Below are 15,689 nucleotides of genomic sequence, written 5' to 3' on the forward strand. Positions count from 1 at the left end.
TGTGCTCTACACTGGCCAGCACCGTGCATGTCAGCAAAGCTATGAGGGGGGGGGGGGGTAGGAGCTAAGGAAACAAAATTCCTATTTCAATAAATGAAAGTCTTGTGGAGAAACAAACATGTCCAAGTTTTGGCTTTCTGGGGAAATGGATATTCCACCTCTTGGGCAAAGGTGGGCACAGCTGGCCACCCCCTGGTCTTACAGCCTTCCCGCACTCACCCCAGGCAGGTCAGGCTGGGTAATGGCCCAGGAGAACACCATCGCTGGAGGAGCTGGTATCAGCGATTTGACAGGCAGAACATTTCCTTTTGAACCTACTCTCAGTTTATTCTTGTGTTCTTTTTCAATTAGACAACATTTAAAGGGGAAAAAATACGTCTGGTAAGGCTGAGAAACCCCTGGGGGCAGGTGGAATGGAATGGACCTTGGAGTGACAAGTGAGTAAAACAGAGCTTCACGTGATATGTAAAAAAAAAAAATAATTGCAGCTTTATTTGCCCTTATGCATGACCCTAACATTTAACAATGTGGCATCTGAATTGTCCTTGCTGTCGTTTTGACACATGCACTTTGAAGCTGATCATAGTTGAGTGCTTAGCTGAAGCTGTAAAATGAAAAGAGTGCCTAAAAAAGAAGTTAAGAGGGGCTTTAATCAATGGAAGTTAAGAGAAAGTCTACTCTAATGGCACAGTCAATCTGATTTTACTGTCTAGCAAGGTCAGCAATGTCCATTTTCAAAACAAGATGTGACACTAGAAAAATCTTTTAAGCTATGAAAGAACTGGATGAAGCAGGATGTCAGTACATGGGCGAGTTTGGATAAAGCTTCTCATTAGGTTTTACTAAAAGGAATTTCAATAGCTACTCCAGAAATGAGAGTCTGCAAACACTTTTTTCTTCAAACTAAATAAAATGAACACAGTTCAGCATGTTTTTGAGAGCTGCTAAGAGGAGGTCTGAAGGGAAGGCAGAGAGAAGTAGAGCAATTGCTTTTTTATTTGGGCATGTGGAGAGGAGGGTAGCATTGAGAACAAATGGTTGCAAGGCTCACAAAGGCAAAATTGTATGGATGTAGCAAGATGACTCTTGATTCTCTGCTCTACAAGGCTTAAAGTGAAGAGTAGAAATTCTAATTAAAACTGTATTGCAAATCCTAATCTAGCTTGTTTACTCCTTTCAAGGTCAGAGGAGTGGAACTTCGTTAACGAAGCAGAGAAAACCCGCCTGCAGCACAAGATCATGGAGGATGGGGAGTTCTGGTGAGAGTATCAGACAAAAACCTGTGCTTCTCCACGAGATATGCAACCATAGCAAAAATGAATCACACTACACGACTTAAATCTGCTAAAACCACTGCAGTATTCCCTCTTCCCCTTCATATTCCCAATAAGCCCAGCTCTGCAATCCCTTCAGTTTCCCACCAGGGTTTATTGAGTGCCACCAGCCCAGTCCTCCTAATTATCCTACACTTCCACAAGCTCTCCATCACTCTTCCTAAGTACCATCCTCTCAGCCCAGTTTCCCCCCAGTTTGGAGCTGCACCTTCATTAACTGACCAACCCAACAGGCCAAATGCACTAGAAAATCACTTTGCTCCCACTGCAAACCTGCCCTAATAGCGGCAGTATCCCCCTCACCAGCATCTTTCAGACAACCGCCCACCACATAAATCCATTTGGGCTCAGTTTCTCCTCAATTCCTCCAGGATATCGTTTGAAGATTTCATGAGACACTTCACAAAACTCGAGATCTGTAACCTCACACCTGATACACTGGAAGCTGATAAACTCCAGACCTGGACTGTGTCCGTCAACGAAGGGCGCTGGGTGAGAGGCTGCTCAGCTGGAGGTTGCCGCAATTATCCAGGTGAGCAATGGGTCTTGAGAGATACGGCCTCTTTGATGGGGACTGTATTAGATCCTACAGGCTGTCATACCACAGTCTGATCTGAGCTCGACCATAGGAAAGGCCGCGCTTCCTCAGTGAACAAAGCATGCAATTTTGTAGCTGGAAATCTTCTGTCACTGTTTGTGACAGCACCTCGTAAGCCCAAAAGTCAGGCCTGGCAAAGATAAATCATTGTTCTAATACTTCACAGTGCCCCAAGTAAGATGAGAGAGATCGATTTCACTCTAACAGTTAGATTTCACTTGGGAAATCCACTTTCTGATAGTTTTAGGTGCTTTGTAAGGTTGTCAGATGCCCATTCTTCATTTTATATCTTACTTTGCTATGCAGTTTTGTTACAACTTTGTAAAACCCACAACATGTTAAAAAAAAAATATATATATATACGTATTAGACCAATTTTAACCTTTCCCACGGGAGCCACAGGCAGGGAACTTAAAAGTTCTCTTTGATCATGAGTGTCATTAGAAAGCTGAAGCTTTACATGTTTGCTTTGGGTTGTTGGTGGGATTTCACAGATACATTTTGGACCAATCCCCAGTATCGCTTGAAGCTCCTGGAGGAAGATGATGATCCTGAGGATGAAGAGGTTATTTGCAGCTTCCTTGTCGCACTGATGCAGAAAAACAGGAGGAAAGAACGCAAGCTGGGAGCCAACCTGTACACCATTGGCTTTGCCATCTACGAGGTACCAGCTCTAGACTTTGTTCTTTACACCATAGTCACAAATCCTGACAGTATGCGTTTACCAGGAGTCACTGAATCATTCAGCCTGATTACATGAATTGCAATTTTTACTTTGCAAGGAACTCGGAGGAAACCTGGAAGAGAGCAAGGAAATTCAAGGCTTTGTAACCATTCAGACCATAGTAACCTCAGGGTTTACTCCATCTATAAGTAACACACTTTTTAGGCTTTTATAGTGACTTAATGTCAGATTTTAACATAGTCTTTCCCATATATTCTTCAATGTCCCTTTCATCCTTGCTGAAACTAAACATTTCATTGGCAGAATAGTGTAAAAAAGGAAACAGATGTCCAAGACACATATGTAGCGATTAACTTCTGTCCCTGCTATCAACCTCATGAAGACGACAGTTTACTCAGTCCCTTGCACAAACATATGGATTTCAGATCTTAATGGATCTCAAGTAGATCCCAAGAAATCTAGAAAGGAAGAGGGAAATTGCTTCGAATATTTGTCTAACTTGGGGCAATTTAATTACTGGCCTTATCCCCAGAAATCTATGTGAACGCCCTTCCGTGCGATCTATAAACAAGTGAACTCACCTAGCAGCTCTGATCGTTTCTTCTCTTTGTTTCTCCCTAAGGTGCCCAAAGAGGTATGAGCAGAATGGAGGCAGATTGACACCTTGGTGTATACTCACAGCTACTGCTACCCTTGTGCCTGTCCGCAAATCAGCAGAAACCTGTCCTGTCAAGTTTGTTTTCAGGGATGTAACAGAAGTGAAACTGCTAACCTTTCTGCTTTGAGTGTTTATAAGTAACATTTTGCAAGTAATTTTAAGTTCCTTCTCACTCGCACCCCCTTTTCACTTGCACCTTTTCCTCAGACCTTCTTTTCTATTCTGTGGAGACCTGGCCATGGCTTGCACGGTCGGTCAGGGAGCACTTTGCCTTTGCACTCCGTGTAGAACCACTCTAAACCACTTCCATCTCCTCCTGCAAATAATGCCAATATCCTGCAGCCACAGAGTTTTCTCTATAGTCTTAGCATTTGTTTGGAAAAATCAATGGTATTCTCAGGCATTGAAGAAAACATATTAAAAGTACAAAGATTCAGTTTTTGAGCCTGCTGGTACCTGAATCATTGGCATCACAAGTTTTGCAAACAAGCTTACCTGAAGGCTGTGTTACCTGGAAAACATGAAGATGACAGTCTGAATGCTGTTTCTGCTGACTGTTTTACAGGTGGTTATTTCTACAGAAAGCACCCTGTAAGTGTTCTTAGCCCACAATTCTTGGCTTTATCTTCGTATCTGAACCAATGCAATGTTTGATCATCATGTGTCTTCAGCAGATACAGAGATCACGTCTTGTCCAAGCACGGACACGTTTCCACTGAAAGCACCTTCACCTTACCACACTGAATGTAGGAGTTTCAATATACCATTCTGTGCTGTGCCACCCTCCAAGGAAGGTAGCTGAATTTTGGTTACACACAACATAGCATTCAAAAAAATAGTCAGATAAAAGTGCCTACACAGCAGAAGTCGGCCAACGCTCTGCAGGTGGCCCTGGAGCAGCCCTCAGAAGCCAGCTAGACCCAGCCAGGGGTGACTTAAAGGCGACAGACTCCGTATCTGTTACCAGCTAGCATCCCTCATTAGCTCCCTGCTTGCTTCCTTTCTGTTTGCTGTCCCAGCCACGTCACGTACTGCCCGCATGACAAGGGGAATGGGTAAGACTTCCTTGAAGACAAATTGACTCATTCGTTCTGCAGATGCATGGTAATAAACACCACTTGCAAAAGGATTTTTTCCTCTACAATGCCTCCAAAGCTAGAAGTAAGACCTACATAAACATGCGAGAAATCTCTGAGCGCTTCCGTTTACCTCCCAGCGAGTACGTCATCATCCCATCAACATATGAACCCCACCAGGAGGGAGAATTCATCCTGAGGGTCTTCTCAGAGAAAAGAAGTCTTTCAGAGTAAGTTGCAGATCCATTTATCTGGCTGTAAAGGTGGAGGTGACCTCGCTAGTCTGCTGTAGTCATGTTCCCAGTTTGCTACACCCTGTTTTTAATTTTCTTAACCTCATTAGAAACTGCAAGCTGCAAACTCATTTCCCCAAGCTTCCCTTGTAGTCTAACAAGAGCCTGCTTTGAATTGTCTTTGGAGAAGTTTACCGCTTGCAGGATATCCTTTGTAAACACACCATTAGGCATTTTTAATAACGAAACTGAACCTATTTGGGTTTTATTGCTATGTGCCACTGGCTGAAGTTTTGGCCAGACAGATCATTGAACTAGATCTAATCTCAGTCACAAATGAAACATCGAAGTAGGTAGTTATTTCTTTTCCATCCTGCTCTTCAACTAGTTTCCCAGAGCTCAATAAAATTGCAGCCAGTGTCAATCTACGTAGGCCAAACAGCTTCTGTTTTACTCCCAGCTGTCCGAGTTCAGTGTTTACCAAGGCTCTTTAGAGGAGTAAACCAGGCAGGAGCTCTCCTGGAAGTGGTACTTGGGATGCTCAGCTCAAACTGCGAAAAAGCTACATCTAGAGCCTACAGCTGTCATGCTTGGAAGCCAGCCCACACTGCTGGCTGTTTGGAAAGGTCAAGTGGCTGCTTACAAACCAGCTACAGAAACAAACAACCTTGGGAACAGTCACTTTCCTGATTTATTTACTTTCTGCTTTCTTCTAGAGAGGTTGAAAACATGATTGAGGCAGAGCGTCCATCGGTAAGTACTGTCCTGGGCCTCTTTTGTACCTGAATAGGGGTAGGCAGAGGAGGAGCATCCCATCTAGGGAAACCTACAGCAGGAAACCATTTGCAGCCACAAGACAGCTCCTTTAGCATAAACTCTCACAATTTTTATCACCAAGGTATTTCTATTAACACTTGTTTATTTACACTACTTTCTGATTTGGTCAGACCAAAATCTTTTGCCAGATATGAAATCTGCTCCTGGCATAAAGAAGCTGGATGCTAAGCATTGCCTTTGCCTCCAACAATGGAGATTATTCATTTGCAGGGGAGGCCTAGCTCTGTGCTCCAAGATATTTTGTTTGTGAAATTGGTATCTCACCTAATAAAGAAAAAAGTACCTTATTTTGATGTACATGCGTTCTGGAAAGGGATCTTAATGATACTCTGATTCAAACTAACATCCATGACGAGCTCTAACTCTTCACCCTGAGGCTTTACAAATCTTTGTGGGAATATACTAGAGCTAACAATACAATTAGCATGGGGGGGGGGAATCAGAGAAAATGCTTTTGCACAGAACTGAGCTCCGTCAAACCTTGCTCAGAAATGTTCCCCTTTTGTTTGCTGTCACAACAAAATATCTGTCCAGATCTGGTGGAATTTAATTGCCACTTCAGATAACATTGATCTGTGGGCACAAAAGTCCAATCTCCACTGCACTGACTGGTTGGGAAAAAGAAAAGGAGTAGTCAGAGCTAAAGGTACAGTAGAGATTTTATTCAAGCAAAGCCCTAGGTGAGATGGGGCACAGTTTTGCTCTGGTTTCTGCAATTTCTGTCTTTCAGTATGCAATTTCTTGGTGGGTGCATTTTCCCTCATTTTTTAGAGATCTGAAAACTGTATGAATATAGGAAATGAGAAAAAACTGTATGAATATAGGAATGGGAAAAATAAATGTGAGAAAGGGCAAGAGAAAAAAAAACTTTAACATCGGCTCTGCATAGTCTGGGTAAATTATCTAATTCTGTTTAAACACAATTTTTGTTTGTTTTTAATTTTGTCTCTTTTTGTACAGAAGAAGAAAAAGGGCAAGGTGGGTACTTGTGCAACGTGCTATGTGCCAGTAAAGCAACGAGCACGTGCAATGCATGCAGCATGAACAAAGTTCTTTGGAATCACGATTTCTCTGCATCTGGAAACCGACCTAGTTAATGAAGGGCACTGGATAAGGGACCATTGCAGGCAGCAAAGATCTCTGTCTTCCTGCACTAAATTCCAATGAAATAGCATTAGCATCATATACCCCTTCTCACTCAAGGGGGTGGCGAAAGGGCAACAGAAACTTTTCAGCTTTGTAAGCTTGATCCTCTGGGTTGCTCAAACTGCCCTTCCTGCCTGCCCCTCCACAGGCACCCTGACACCCCTTTCTGGTGAAAAGCACCCCTTCTCCAGACATGGGACCTCACGTTTCCTTTCTATTGCCTAATGCAGCTACTCCTCTTTCTGGAGTTTCTGCTCACTAAAGTCCAGGATTCTCCCTTCGATTCTACATGACACGTTTAGGACCTTGAAAACGTAGTCAGACATTTTAATCTCAAAACAGGCTGATTGCAATTAATACTCTAGGGTGACATGTTCACATCTTGTACCAGCTTTCCTTGTTTTAAATGCACTAAAACAGAACAATTGCACGTGACTGCTTACAGCTGAATGCTTCAAGAATTGATGCAGAGAAAGAATATATGCTTTGCATCACTAACACCCTCCTACAGAAATCCTCCTTTTCTGTGTAGGATACAGATACTGTTTGTTTTCAGTGCTACCATCCTTCATAAAGAGGGGCCAGTTCACCATTTTAACAGAATCAAGAATCTGGGAGGCCTATTTTGCTAAAAACAAACACAGAAAAAAACCCCAACGTTTAAACAGTTACTGACTTTATGGAAAGGAAAGATACAAACAAGAAAGCGCACTATTTTGCAAAAAGACTTTTGCAGCTTTTTTAGTATACGGAGAGCGGTAACTTCTGAAATTCTTCCACCTTTTTTGTTTTTTCTTTCTTTTCTTTCAATCCCGACTGGCTTCTCCCATCATGCGCTCAGGGGCCGGAGCTGTTGCTGCATGCGCTTCACCACAGAATGGTTGTGGCCAAATATTTTCCCTTCCACTATTTCTTGTGTAATTTCCATTTCTCTTTTGCTCTCTTCTTCTTCTTCTAGCCTATCATCTTTGTTTCCGACAGAGCAAACAGCAATAAGGAGCTGACAGCAGATGAAGATGACAGCAAAGATGGTGAAAAAAACGACATAGATGAGAAAAAGGTTTCTGCAGCAAGTGGCAAAGGGGGAAATAGGGCTGGGTCTGGCTAGCGTGAAAGAGTGGCTGGGGAGAGCACAGGAACAGGGCAAAGAAGTCTCCTAAGATACGTAACGGCTCTTCTTCATCAAATCTTACCATAACTTACATCTGGTTTATGTGGATCTAACGAGCATGAGCTAACAGAGACTATCCCTCCAGTTATCTAACACCTGTGCTGGAGGATTTAGTTGCTTGAAAACATCTCCTGGTTGCCCTCTCATAGAGGGATCCCAGCCGTGAGAGACCCCTTCCTCACAAGCAGCACAGTTCAATCCACTCTTGCTCAGCTTGACACAGGGCACACGCATAAATCACGCTCGAGGGGCTTCAGGAGCTCCTGGCAATGATCACAGCCTCTCCTCGTTACAAATTACACATCCCTATACCAGTTCTCGTTGGCCAGAGGAAAAAAAAGGACAAGTAAACCCAGGAGATCTTGCACCCCTCCTCTTTTCTCTCACTACCCGAGAGGAGGAAAACGGGGTAGCGAATTCGGAGTTCCTGCCTGCAGGATGCAAAATGCAACAGCCAGACCCTGCACCCAGGCTCGTGGCATCTGGAGGCACGGCTTGAGTGCCCGCTCACAGGGAGCGTGCTGCTCCCCTGCACGGCTGCCAGAGCGTGCAGGTGGCAAAGTGAGAACCAGTCTTAGTTATCCTCCGTATTTAGACAAAGAAAAATAAGAACTAAGCCAAGAAATTCACTTTATTTTGTTACACATAATTCCTGTAATTTAATATTGGGGGGGTGTTGGTGTGTAAAATAGAATAGTTTCTTTTTTCAGTATCAGCTTCAGAGTTCAGGATTGCTTTTTGCATGGGTCTGAGAAAGCTTCACTTCCATCGTTTTCCTCTGTCTCGCATGCTACTTGTCTCCAGCAAGGGCCCCCCCACATCACAAAGAACTCTCAAGCCTGAGTCCCTGTGGTCAATTCGTAGCCCACAGGGCAGCTATGGCGCAGATACAGCTCTTCTGCTCCAAACTTCTCCTTTGCAATGTTTTGAAATGAAAAATTAAACATCTGTCAGTGAAAGTAATCATTTAGGCTCCTTCCAAAAGAAAGGAGAGCAATGGAATGAAATTAAATACTCAGCAGTTTTGCCAAGGAACACATTTAACCAAAAAAAGGGGGAAAGGAACAGGAGGATGACCTGTTCCTCCGAAGACCTCCAGATTCACCAAGAGGTTCCCCGGCACGAGGGCAAGTGAGCCGTCCGGGCCCTTCCCATCCCTGCTGGGCAACAGATGTATTTATCTCCTCTTTGCCGGTCTCTTTTCAGCGTTCTTCAACAAAAGCACGCGAGGGGAGTGAAGAGGAAAAACAGTTCAGGAATATTTTCCGACAGATCGCAGGGGATGTGAGTATGCAACCGATCCCTGTCTCTGCCATCCAAGCAGCCTAGTCACAACAGCACCTAAAACAACTGCTTCACCGATTCAAAACATTGAATTTTAAAGTTTCCTTTGAATTTTCTTCCATCAAATTTCCTTAGATATCTGAAGCTAAGCCAAATCAAGTCACAATCCAATTAAGCATATAGCGATCCTCCTATGTGCATGTAAGCTTTCCCATTGTGTACAAGGGAGCCTTATTTAAATTCAGGCTTTTACTTCTATCACTACTAGAAGATGCTATTTTGCATAGCATGTATAAACAAGTTAGAAATTCAATGCCATCCAGTATGTGCTTAATGAGGGAAGTTAAAAGTAAAAACAGATCAACGAACTGCACAAATCAAGAGGCTGCAAATGGGTTACAGGGATTTTTCATAGTTTGCTTTTTGGTTTGACAGTTGCTTGAAATTACTGGTCGTTCTTCTAGTTGTAGTTTAGTAAGCACTATATGGTAACTTTAGACCTACCTTGTACTGCAGCCCCAAGAAAGAGTTGGACAAATGTTTATATGAACTAGAAGGCTCTCTAGTTTGAAGCATGTATATGCCGTACTGAAAAGTGACCAAAGACTTCATACTTTTAGCATGTCCATCCATAAAATGATCTGCTTAATAAGGATTGTTGTAATTAATGATGTTCTCACCACATTTCCCACCAGGACATGGAGATCAATGCTGAAGAACTCAGGAATGTTCTCAACAACGTCGTAAAAAAACGTGAGTTTGAGCATGTTTTTGAGTAACCCTGGACAAAGAAATCCGTGATACAACGTAAACCTCCATCCTCAAGTTGCACTCAAAAAATTATTTACCGTTTCAAACTCATAAATTTCCTAGTTAGACTTCCACGGACTTTGCATCCAAGACTTTAGCGAGCTGAACTTTTCATAGAGATGCTCTCTACAAGTGATCCAGTACTGTTAACACAGAAATGAGCAAGTGTTCATTGGAAGCACCACACAGGTTAATATAGCATCTCTAACAGTGTGCAAATGTCCCTTAAAAAAAAATAATTTTAATGGAGAGGCAGCCCTTTCTCCCTGTTTAGCAAAATCTAGCCTACAGACCCTGGCCTTGCTTAGTTACCTTTTAGAGTTTTCCAGAGGTTTTTCTTGCATATAACAGGTTAAGAGAAGTAATTTCTAATTAACAAGCAATAACATTACATAGGAGCCTTTTCAGATTTCTCTTACTGGATGAAGGAAGTAGGTTTGGCTTCTGCTTTGAGAAGAGTTACACCTAAAAGGAAGAAGCTCTTGCTTACTTGCATGATCTGTTTTCACCTGGGATGATTTATTTCAGATAAGGACCTAAAGACAGAAGGATTTGAACTGGAATCCTGCCGCAGCATGATTGCTTTAATGGATGTATCCTTTTTCTGGTGACAGAAGGGTGCTTGATAGCACACCAGTCCACTTGGGTTGTGTTTCCCACCACCACACACACACAACTTAGTGAGCCAGGGAAGCAGAACAGTACAGCATAGTCTGCAGTCAGACACCACAGCATTCCTGGTTTGGCACGTCTTAACTCCACTCAGCTCAACAGCAGCACAATTGGCAGATGAAAATATCCCAAACCAGAAGACTACAGAACAAGTCAGTCAGTATGATACCCTTCCTTAGGTATCAGCGACTGGCCAGCTCATGTACAAAGCACAATTTTTGTAAAATTTTTTTTTTAAACAAACTCAGCATAACTACAGTTCTTGCCAACAAACTTACTATATTTCTCTCTTATCTTCACGTTTATAATCTATTCCACTTTATAATTCCACTGTGTGCTTAGCACGCAACGCATATGGAAATTGCCTCAGAGCAAGTATAATAAAACGCACTACAAGATGCCATATGGGGTTACCTCTGATACAACATCACTCAGTTTTCCATTTGACATAATGCATGATTTTGAGAGAACATAAGCGCATTCAAACATAACCAGAACAAAATTGTAACTACAATCCAGAGCCATAATAATTGGAGCATAAACACATTTTTCTCAACCTTTTGCTTAGATCTCAGTTCACTTTAAGCAAGGCAGAAAGAGCTTCACTCTAGGATAAAGCTCAGTTGTCTTAAAAATGTTGGGTAAGCTACACATTTGAAGGTATTTGGAAAGAGCCCACTAAAACATCCTGATCACGTACTTTGTAATAGGTCCAGGAACAAGCCTCACTCCTATACCAGGTGTTTGCCTCTACACAAAGTACTAATAGTACGTCACACTTCTGAAACAAAACACTATGCACAATAGCCAAAACGTTCACAAATATTTTACTGCACAGCTCAGCCAGCTCTTAATGCTGAGGACATCCTGAACTCAGTTTCACATTCACCCCTTCACCAGTAGTTGCAGACTTAAATAGTTTTCTCTTAAAAATATTGTGGTTTTTTTACCTGAATGTTTGCATCACAGACAGATGGCTCAGGGAAGATAAACTTTGATGAGTTTCGACATCTCTGGGACAAGATTAAAAGCTGGCAGGTATTGCTGGTATCCACAGCACTGTTCTTCACAGCTTCTGCAGTGCAAAAGCCTACATAGGAAAACTAGAACTCACTACATGCGCTACAAAAAAAAAAAGCTAAAAAAATTGCAAATTAGCTTCTAAAAAGAAAAGCAATGTCTCCTGCAATCCTACTCACAGCCTAAGCAAATAGCCTGAACCTCTGAAGCACCAGCACTCACGTAAGAGGCATGCAAATTGAAGGAGGAGCATGATGGGAACTAGAATCAGGCCTCACAAATAGCTTAATTAGGACAATCAAGAGAGAGGATTAACAATGTAAACTCAAGTCAAACAAGGAGAGTCTCTATGGGAAAACTTTTTGCTTCTCATAGTATGGATCTAAATTATCTTACTTTGTGACGGAGAGGAGCTCTGTGCGAACAACTCGGGCTGCCCAGCAGCAGGAAAAAAAAAGCCTCCAAGCGCCTGAGGCACATATCCCTTATCCAGTCAGCGGGTACATTCACAGAAGTACAAGCTTTTATTTCTGTTGTGTATTCTTTTCTTTTTCCAGAAAATTTTCAAGCATTATGACACGGATCATTCAGGAACCATTAACAGCTACGAGATGCGCAATGCAGTCAAGGATGCAGGTACTTCCCCCAGTGTCCAACAGCTGAAGAAACCTTATTTTGTTTGATGTAGTACAGGGTGAGATCAGGAACACCATGCTGCCTTTTAAAGACAGACGCTACAGAAATTAAAAAATAATTTTTTTTTTCCCCCTGACAGAGCTTCTCAAATATCCAAAAGGCAAGCCTTGTATGTCTTGCCAACCAAATAGATCTCTTCGGGTCTTTAAACTTTCCAGTAAATGACGCTCTGCTGTCTTAAGGATCTCCCACTCGGAGTCCTGCTGTTCAGGGGGACCAGGGAGTGCTGAGGACATTTGCTCTCATTTAAGCTGTGGATTCTTTATGTTTCTGTCGGTAACAAACAAAGAACAGCGGAAAACCTTTAACCCAAGTGTACAGGCACTGAAACCGAGGTGGAGCAGGTTAACACCCAGGTTTGTATCAGAGGCAACTGCACGGACATTTCTTGAGTCCTGCTCATGCTTCTTAGGCACTAAAGCCACTGCGAGCTCAGTCTCCTCTTCTACCTGTGCCGTGAGAAGAAAGTTTCTTTGCAAAACTTGGAGTTACTGAAATTCATCCTGCAAAGAGCGGCTTTTCACTTTTCTTGCTTCTTGTCTCAAACACACTGGCGTGCTCCTTCCCCTGGACAGCAGGCCTCCCCCAGCAAATGTCTTTACCAGCTCTCTAAGGGAGCAAGATGATTTCTTTAATCAGAAAATCTGTAGTATCACTGTAATCCCAGATGGGATGATTTCAGTGACGCTTCATCTTCAGTAGTATTTTGGCACATCAGTTACCAGTTCATCAAGGAATAGAAACAGATGGCTATCTTGTACTTTACAAATCATCTGTGATTTGATCCTTTGCTAAGGACAAAACTACACCTGGATTTAGACGACTGCTGCAGTAGAAATACCAGTCATTTTTATCTTCCAGGAAAATATTATTCTCACCAGGAAAGTGATCAATGAAAAAAAAAAATTTCTTTAAATACCTCCTGCCCTGGCTTTAGAACTAAGAACACATTTTACAATAAAAATTCTTCAGTCTTTCAGCACAGAGGCTGTGCATAACCTTGCATTTAGCCGACAACCAGCAGTACCCGAATCACGACAGACCCTGTGTGGAGCGCAGTCGCACGCTGCAGCAGTCGGTGCCACACTTCGGTAACACCACGCTGAGGAGCTACCTCACGTTTACGTGAGGAGTTACGCCCAGTTTTTGTTGCTTTGCTCTTATCAGACTTAGCTCAGCTGCAGACGCTTCGGTGTAGACCTCTCCTCTTCATACTTAGAGCGTGAGGTAACTCCCGTGCTATCGGCCCTTCCAAATCGTAATTTCAAAATGTTACTCCTGTTTTAAGAAAGCAGCTGGACACAGGGAAGCTCCTTACAGCTTTACTTCGTTTTATTACGTGGCTGCAGCAGTACCCTCCAGCCTGAGGCTCGGCTGGGCCTGGGAGGCGCCTACAGCCAAACTGCTCTTGGAGGCCTGACTGGCACCAGCGCTTCCCCCACCCCGGCCGCAGCCCAGCCGCGCCCCATTTCTGATCCATTGCAGGGTTTCGGCTGAACAACCAGCTCTACGACATCATCACCATGCGCTACGCCGACAAGAACATGAACATCGACTTCGACAGCTTCATCTGCTGCTTCGTGCGCCTGGACGCCATGTTCAGTGAGTGGCTGCCCCGGTTTTACTCCTCTCCTCGCCCCCAAAATGCACTGTCATACTCAAAGCAAAGCTTTTTTAAAGTCTATACTGCCTATATATAGTATTAATAATTATGTTCTTAGGGAACCTAAATTATGACAGCTGTCTCATACAAACACAGAAGAAACCGGTGTGATTCTCCTTGTATTAACTAAGGAAAAACACAGTAGAAATACTTGCTGACCACCTAAATAAATACCTGCACAGGTTTGCATAACATAACAGGAGCACAATCTGGTTTGCTATCTGGGATCACCTTTACACACACAGTAATTTAATCTACTCCATATATTTTTGTTTCCTTGCTTTAGGGGCATTCCACGCCTTTGATAAAGACGGAGATGGCATCATTAAGCTTAATGTCCTGGAGGTAAACTGCCTTATACCGGTATTTCTAAGATAATGTCACAATACTGAATTTTAATTGTATTATTCATTGCGCATGTTCTCAAGGGAGCCTATGAGGGTCTAAAATTGTCATCCAATCGGTGAGAGGACGCAAAACCTGCTAAAAATTTTGCTACCAATTTTACATGGAAAATATCCATGATCTGCCAGCAAAGGCTGCTCTCTCAGACTCCAGTTGGTGGAGGCACAGCTGCAGACTCTTCATATCCTTTTTAAAGTGCTTCAAAAAACTTTTGAGATTATTTTTTTTAATGAGGCAATTTAAATCAAACTTCCTGATATGGTGTTAACTGATAACGGTGTTTAACATATTTTTTTACCTTTTTAAAGTCTTATTAAGAAGACTTAGAAAGTTTCAATTTAAAAGCCTATTTTCTGCTAGGGAGCCCATAAAAAAACTCTTCACTTTTTGCAAGGGAAGGAGGAATACGAGCAAGAAGCCCGAGACAAAATTCCCCGCTGCCACTATACTTCATACTAAGCGTCAGCACGCAGTTGCCTTCCAGCTAGAGATGGTGGTGTCTCAATATAATTTTTGGATGATGCCAACAAGTCTTCCGTCCTTTAATTCTAGCTCTTCTTTCAGTGGCTGCAGCTCACGATGTACGCCTAACACCGGAGTCACTGGCCACCTCCATCAACAACACACTCGAGACTTCTGTTTTGAGTAACTAGCTCCATTCATCCCCAAGTTCAACACGCTTCACTCGCCAAGACAAATAGCGCATGGAAAGAAGCTCTCGGAAAAGGAGACAACCATACTCCAGTAGACAGACCAGTGCGTGTATTCTGTAACTACTTTTATAACTTCCTGACATTTTCCTTTGAGCAACAAGGATTAATTTATTGATGACTGAATTAAGCTTCTTGTGCATGGTAAAGACATGGAGCATGCATCGTTATTCTGCTTACGCTGACAACAGGAAAGGTCTTCCCTCAAGACAGGCAAAACTGGGACTGTATCTGAACTGTGAAAGTCAGAGGTGTTTACTACCACCTTGTAATTAGTCATTAACACTTTGTCCTGCTTTTGATACTGTCATTTCAGCCTCTTCATAATGTTGACTGAGTATTTCACATAAGATTGTGCTAGATTACACTAATATTATGCATCACGATAGCTTCTGTTGTCATGGATGTAGCTGCACTGGCAAAGTGGAAGCAAACATGACAGACTGCAATGCCTAGGTACAGCTTAGTCTAGTGCCTCAGCAAAAGCGTCGGAACTGAGCAATTTGCTCTCATTTTTAGTACCCCGGTAGTATCTTAATTACTCTTTCGACATTAAAATGTTTTTCTATTGTAACTGCATTCTCTGTAACATTGAGAGTTGCTTCCCATTCGAGATAAAGAAGAATTTATTAAGAAGTTTTCTATCTACACACACACACTTTCCCTCCGCCTCGGGTGCTATCTCCTGACA

At 42.7% G+C, this 15,689-nt stretch overlaps 1 protein-coding gene across 2 annotated transcripts in view; it reads left to right on the forward strand.

Annotated features, from left to right (window-relative positions):
- The window catches only part of CAPN3 (calpain 3, (p94)), a 29,076-nt gene extending 14,197 nt beyond the window's left edge, over positions 1-14,879 (forward strand). Inside the window, exons 8-24 of one of the 2 annotated variants that reach the window (XM_009701149.1) lie at positions 352-437; positions 1,182-1,259; positions 1,706-1,866; positions 2,427-2,596; positions 3,240-3,251; positions 4,373-4,581; positions 5,301-5,337; positions 6,382-6,399; positions 7,526-7,627; positions 8,945-9,022; positions 9,718-9,775; positions 10,361-10,425; positions 11,474-11,542; positions 12,082-12,160; positions 13,706-13,822; positions 14,170-14,228; positions 14,853-14,879. In XM_009701149.1, coding sequence (XP_009699451.1) covers positions 352-437; positions 1,182-1,259; positions 1,706-1,866; positions 2,427-2,596; positions 3,240-3,251; positions 4,373-4,581; positions 5,301-5,337; positions 6,382-6,399; positions 7,526-7,627; positions 8,945-9,022; positions 9,718-9,775; positions 10,361-10,425; positions 11,474-11,542; positions 12,082-12,160; positions 13,706-13,822; positions 14,170-14,228; positions 14,853-14,879 — 1,425 coding nt within the window. The remainder of the gene's footprint in view (positions 1-351; positions 438-1,181; positions 1,260-1,705; positions 1,867-2,426; positions 2,597-3,239; positions 3,252-4,372; positions 4,582-5,300; positions 5,338-6,381; positions 6,400-7,525; positions 7,628-8,944; positions 9,023-9,717; positions 9,776-10,360; positions 10,426-11,473; positions 11,543-12,081; positions 12,161-13,705; positions 13,823-14,169; positions 14,229-14,852) is intronic. The other variant, XM_009701150.1, reaches the window with a different exon arrangement.
- Positions 14,880-15,689: the final 810 nt, after the last annotated feature.

Source organism: Cariama cristata, unplaced genomic scaffold, assembly GCF_000690535.1.
Source record: "Cariama cristata isolate BGI_N322 unplaced genomic scaffold, ASM69053v1 scaffold8365, whole genome shotgun sequence".
Taxonomy (NCBI): domain Eukaryota; kingdom Metazoa; phylum Chordata; class Aves; order Cariamiformes; family Cariamidae; genus Cariama; species Cariama cristata.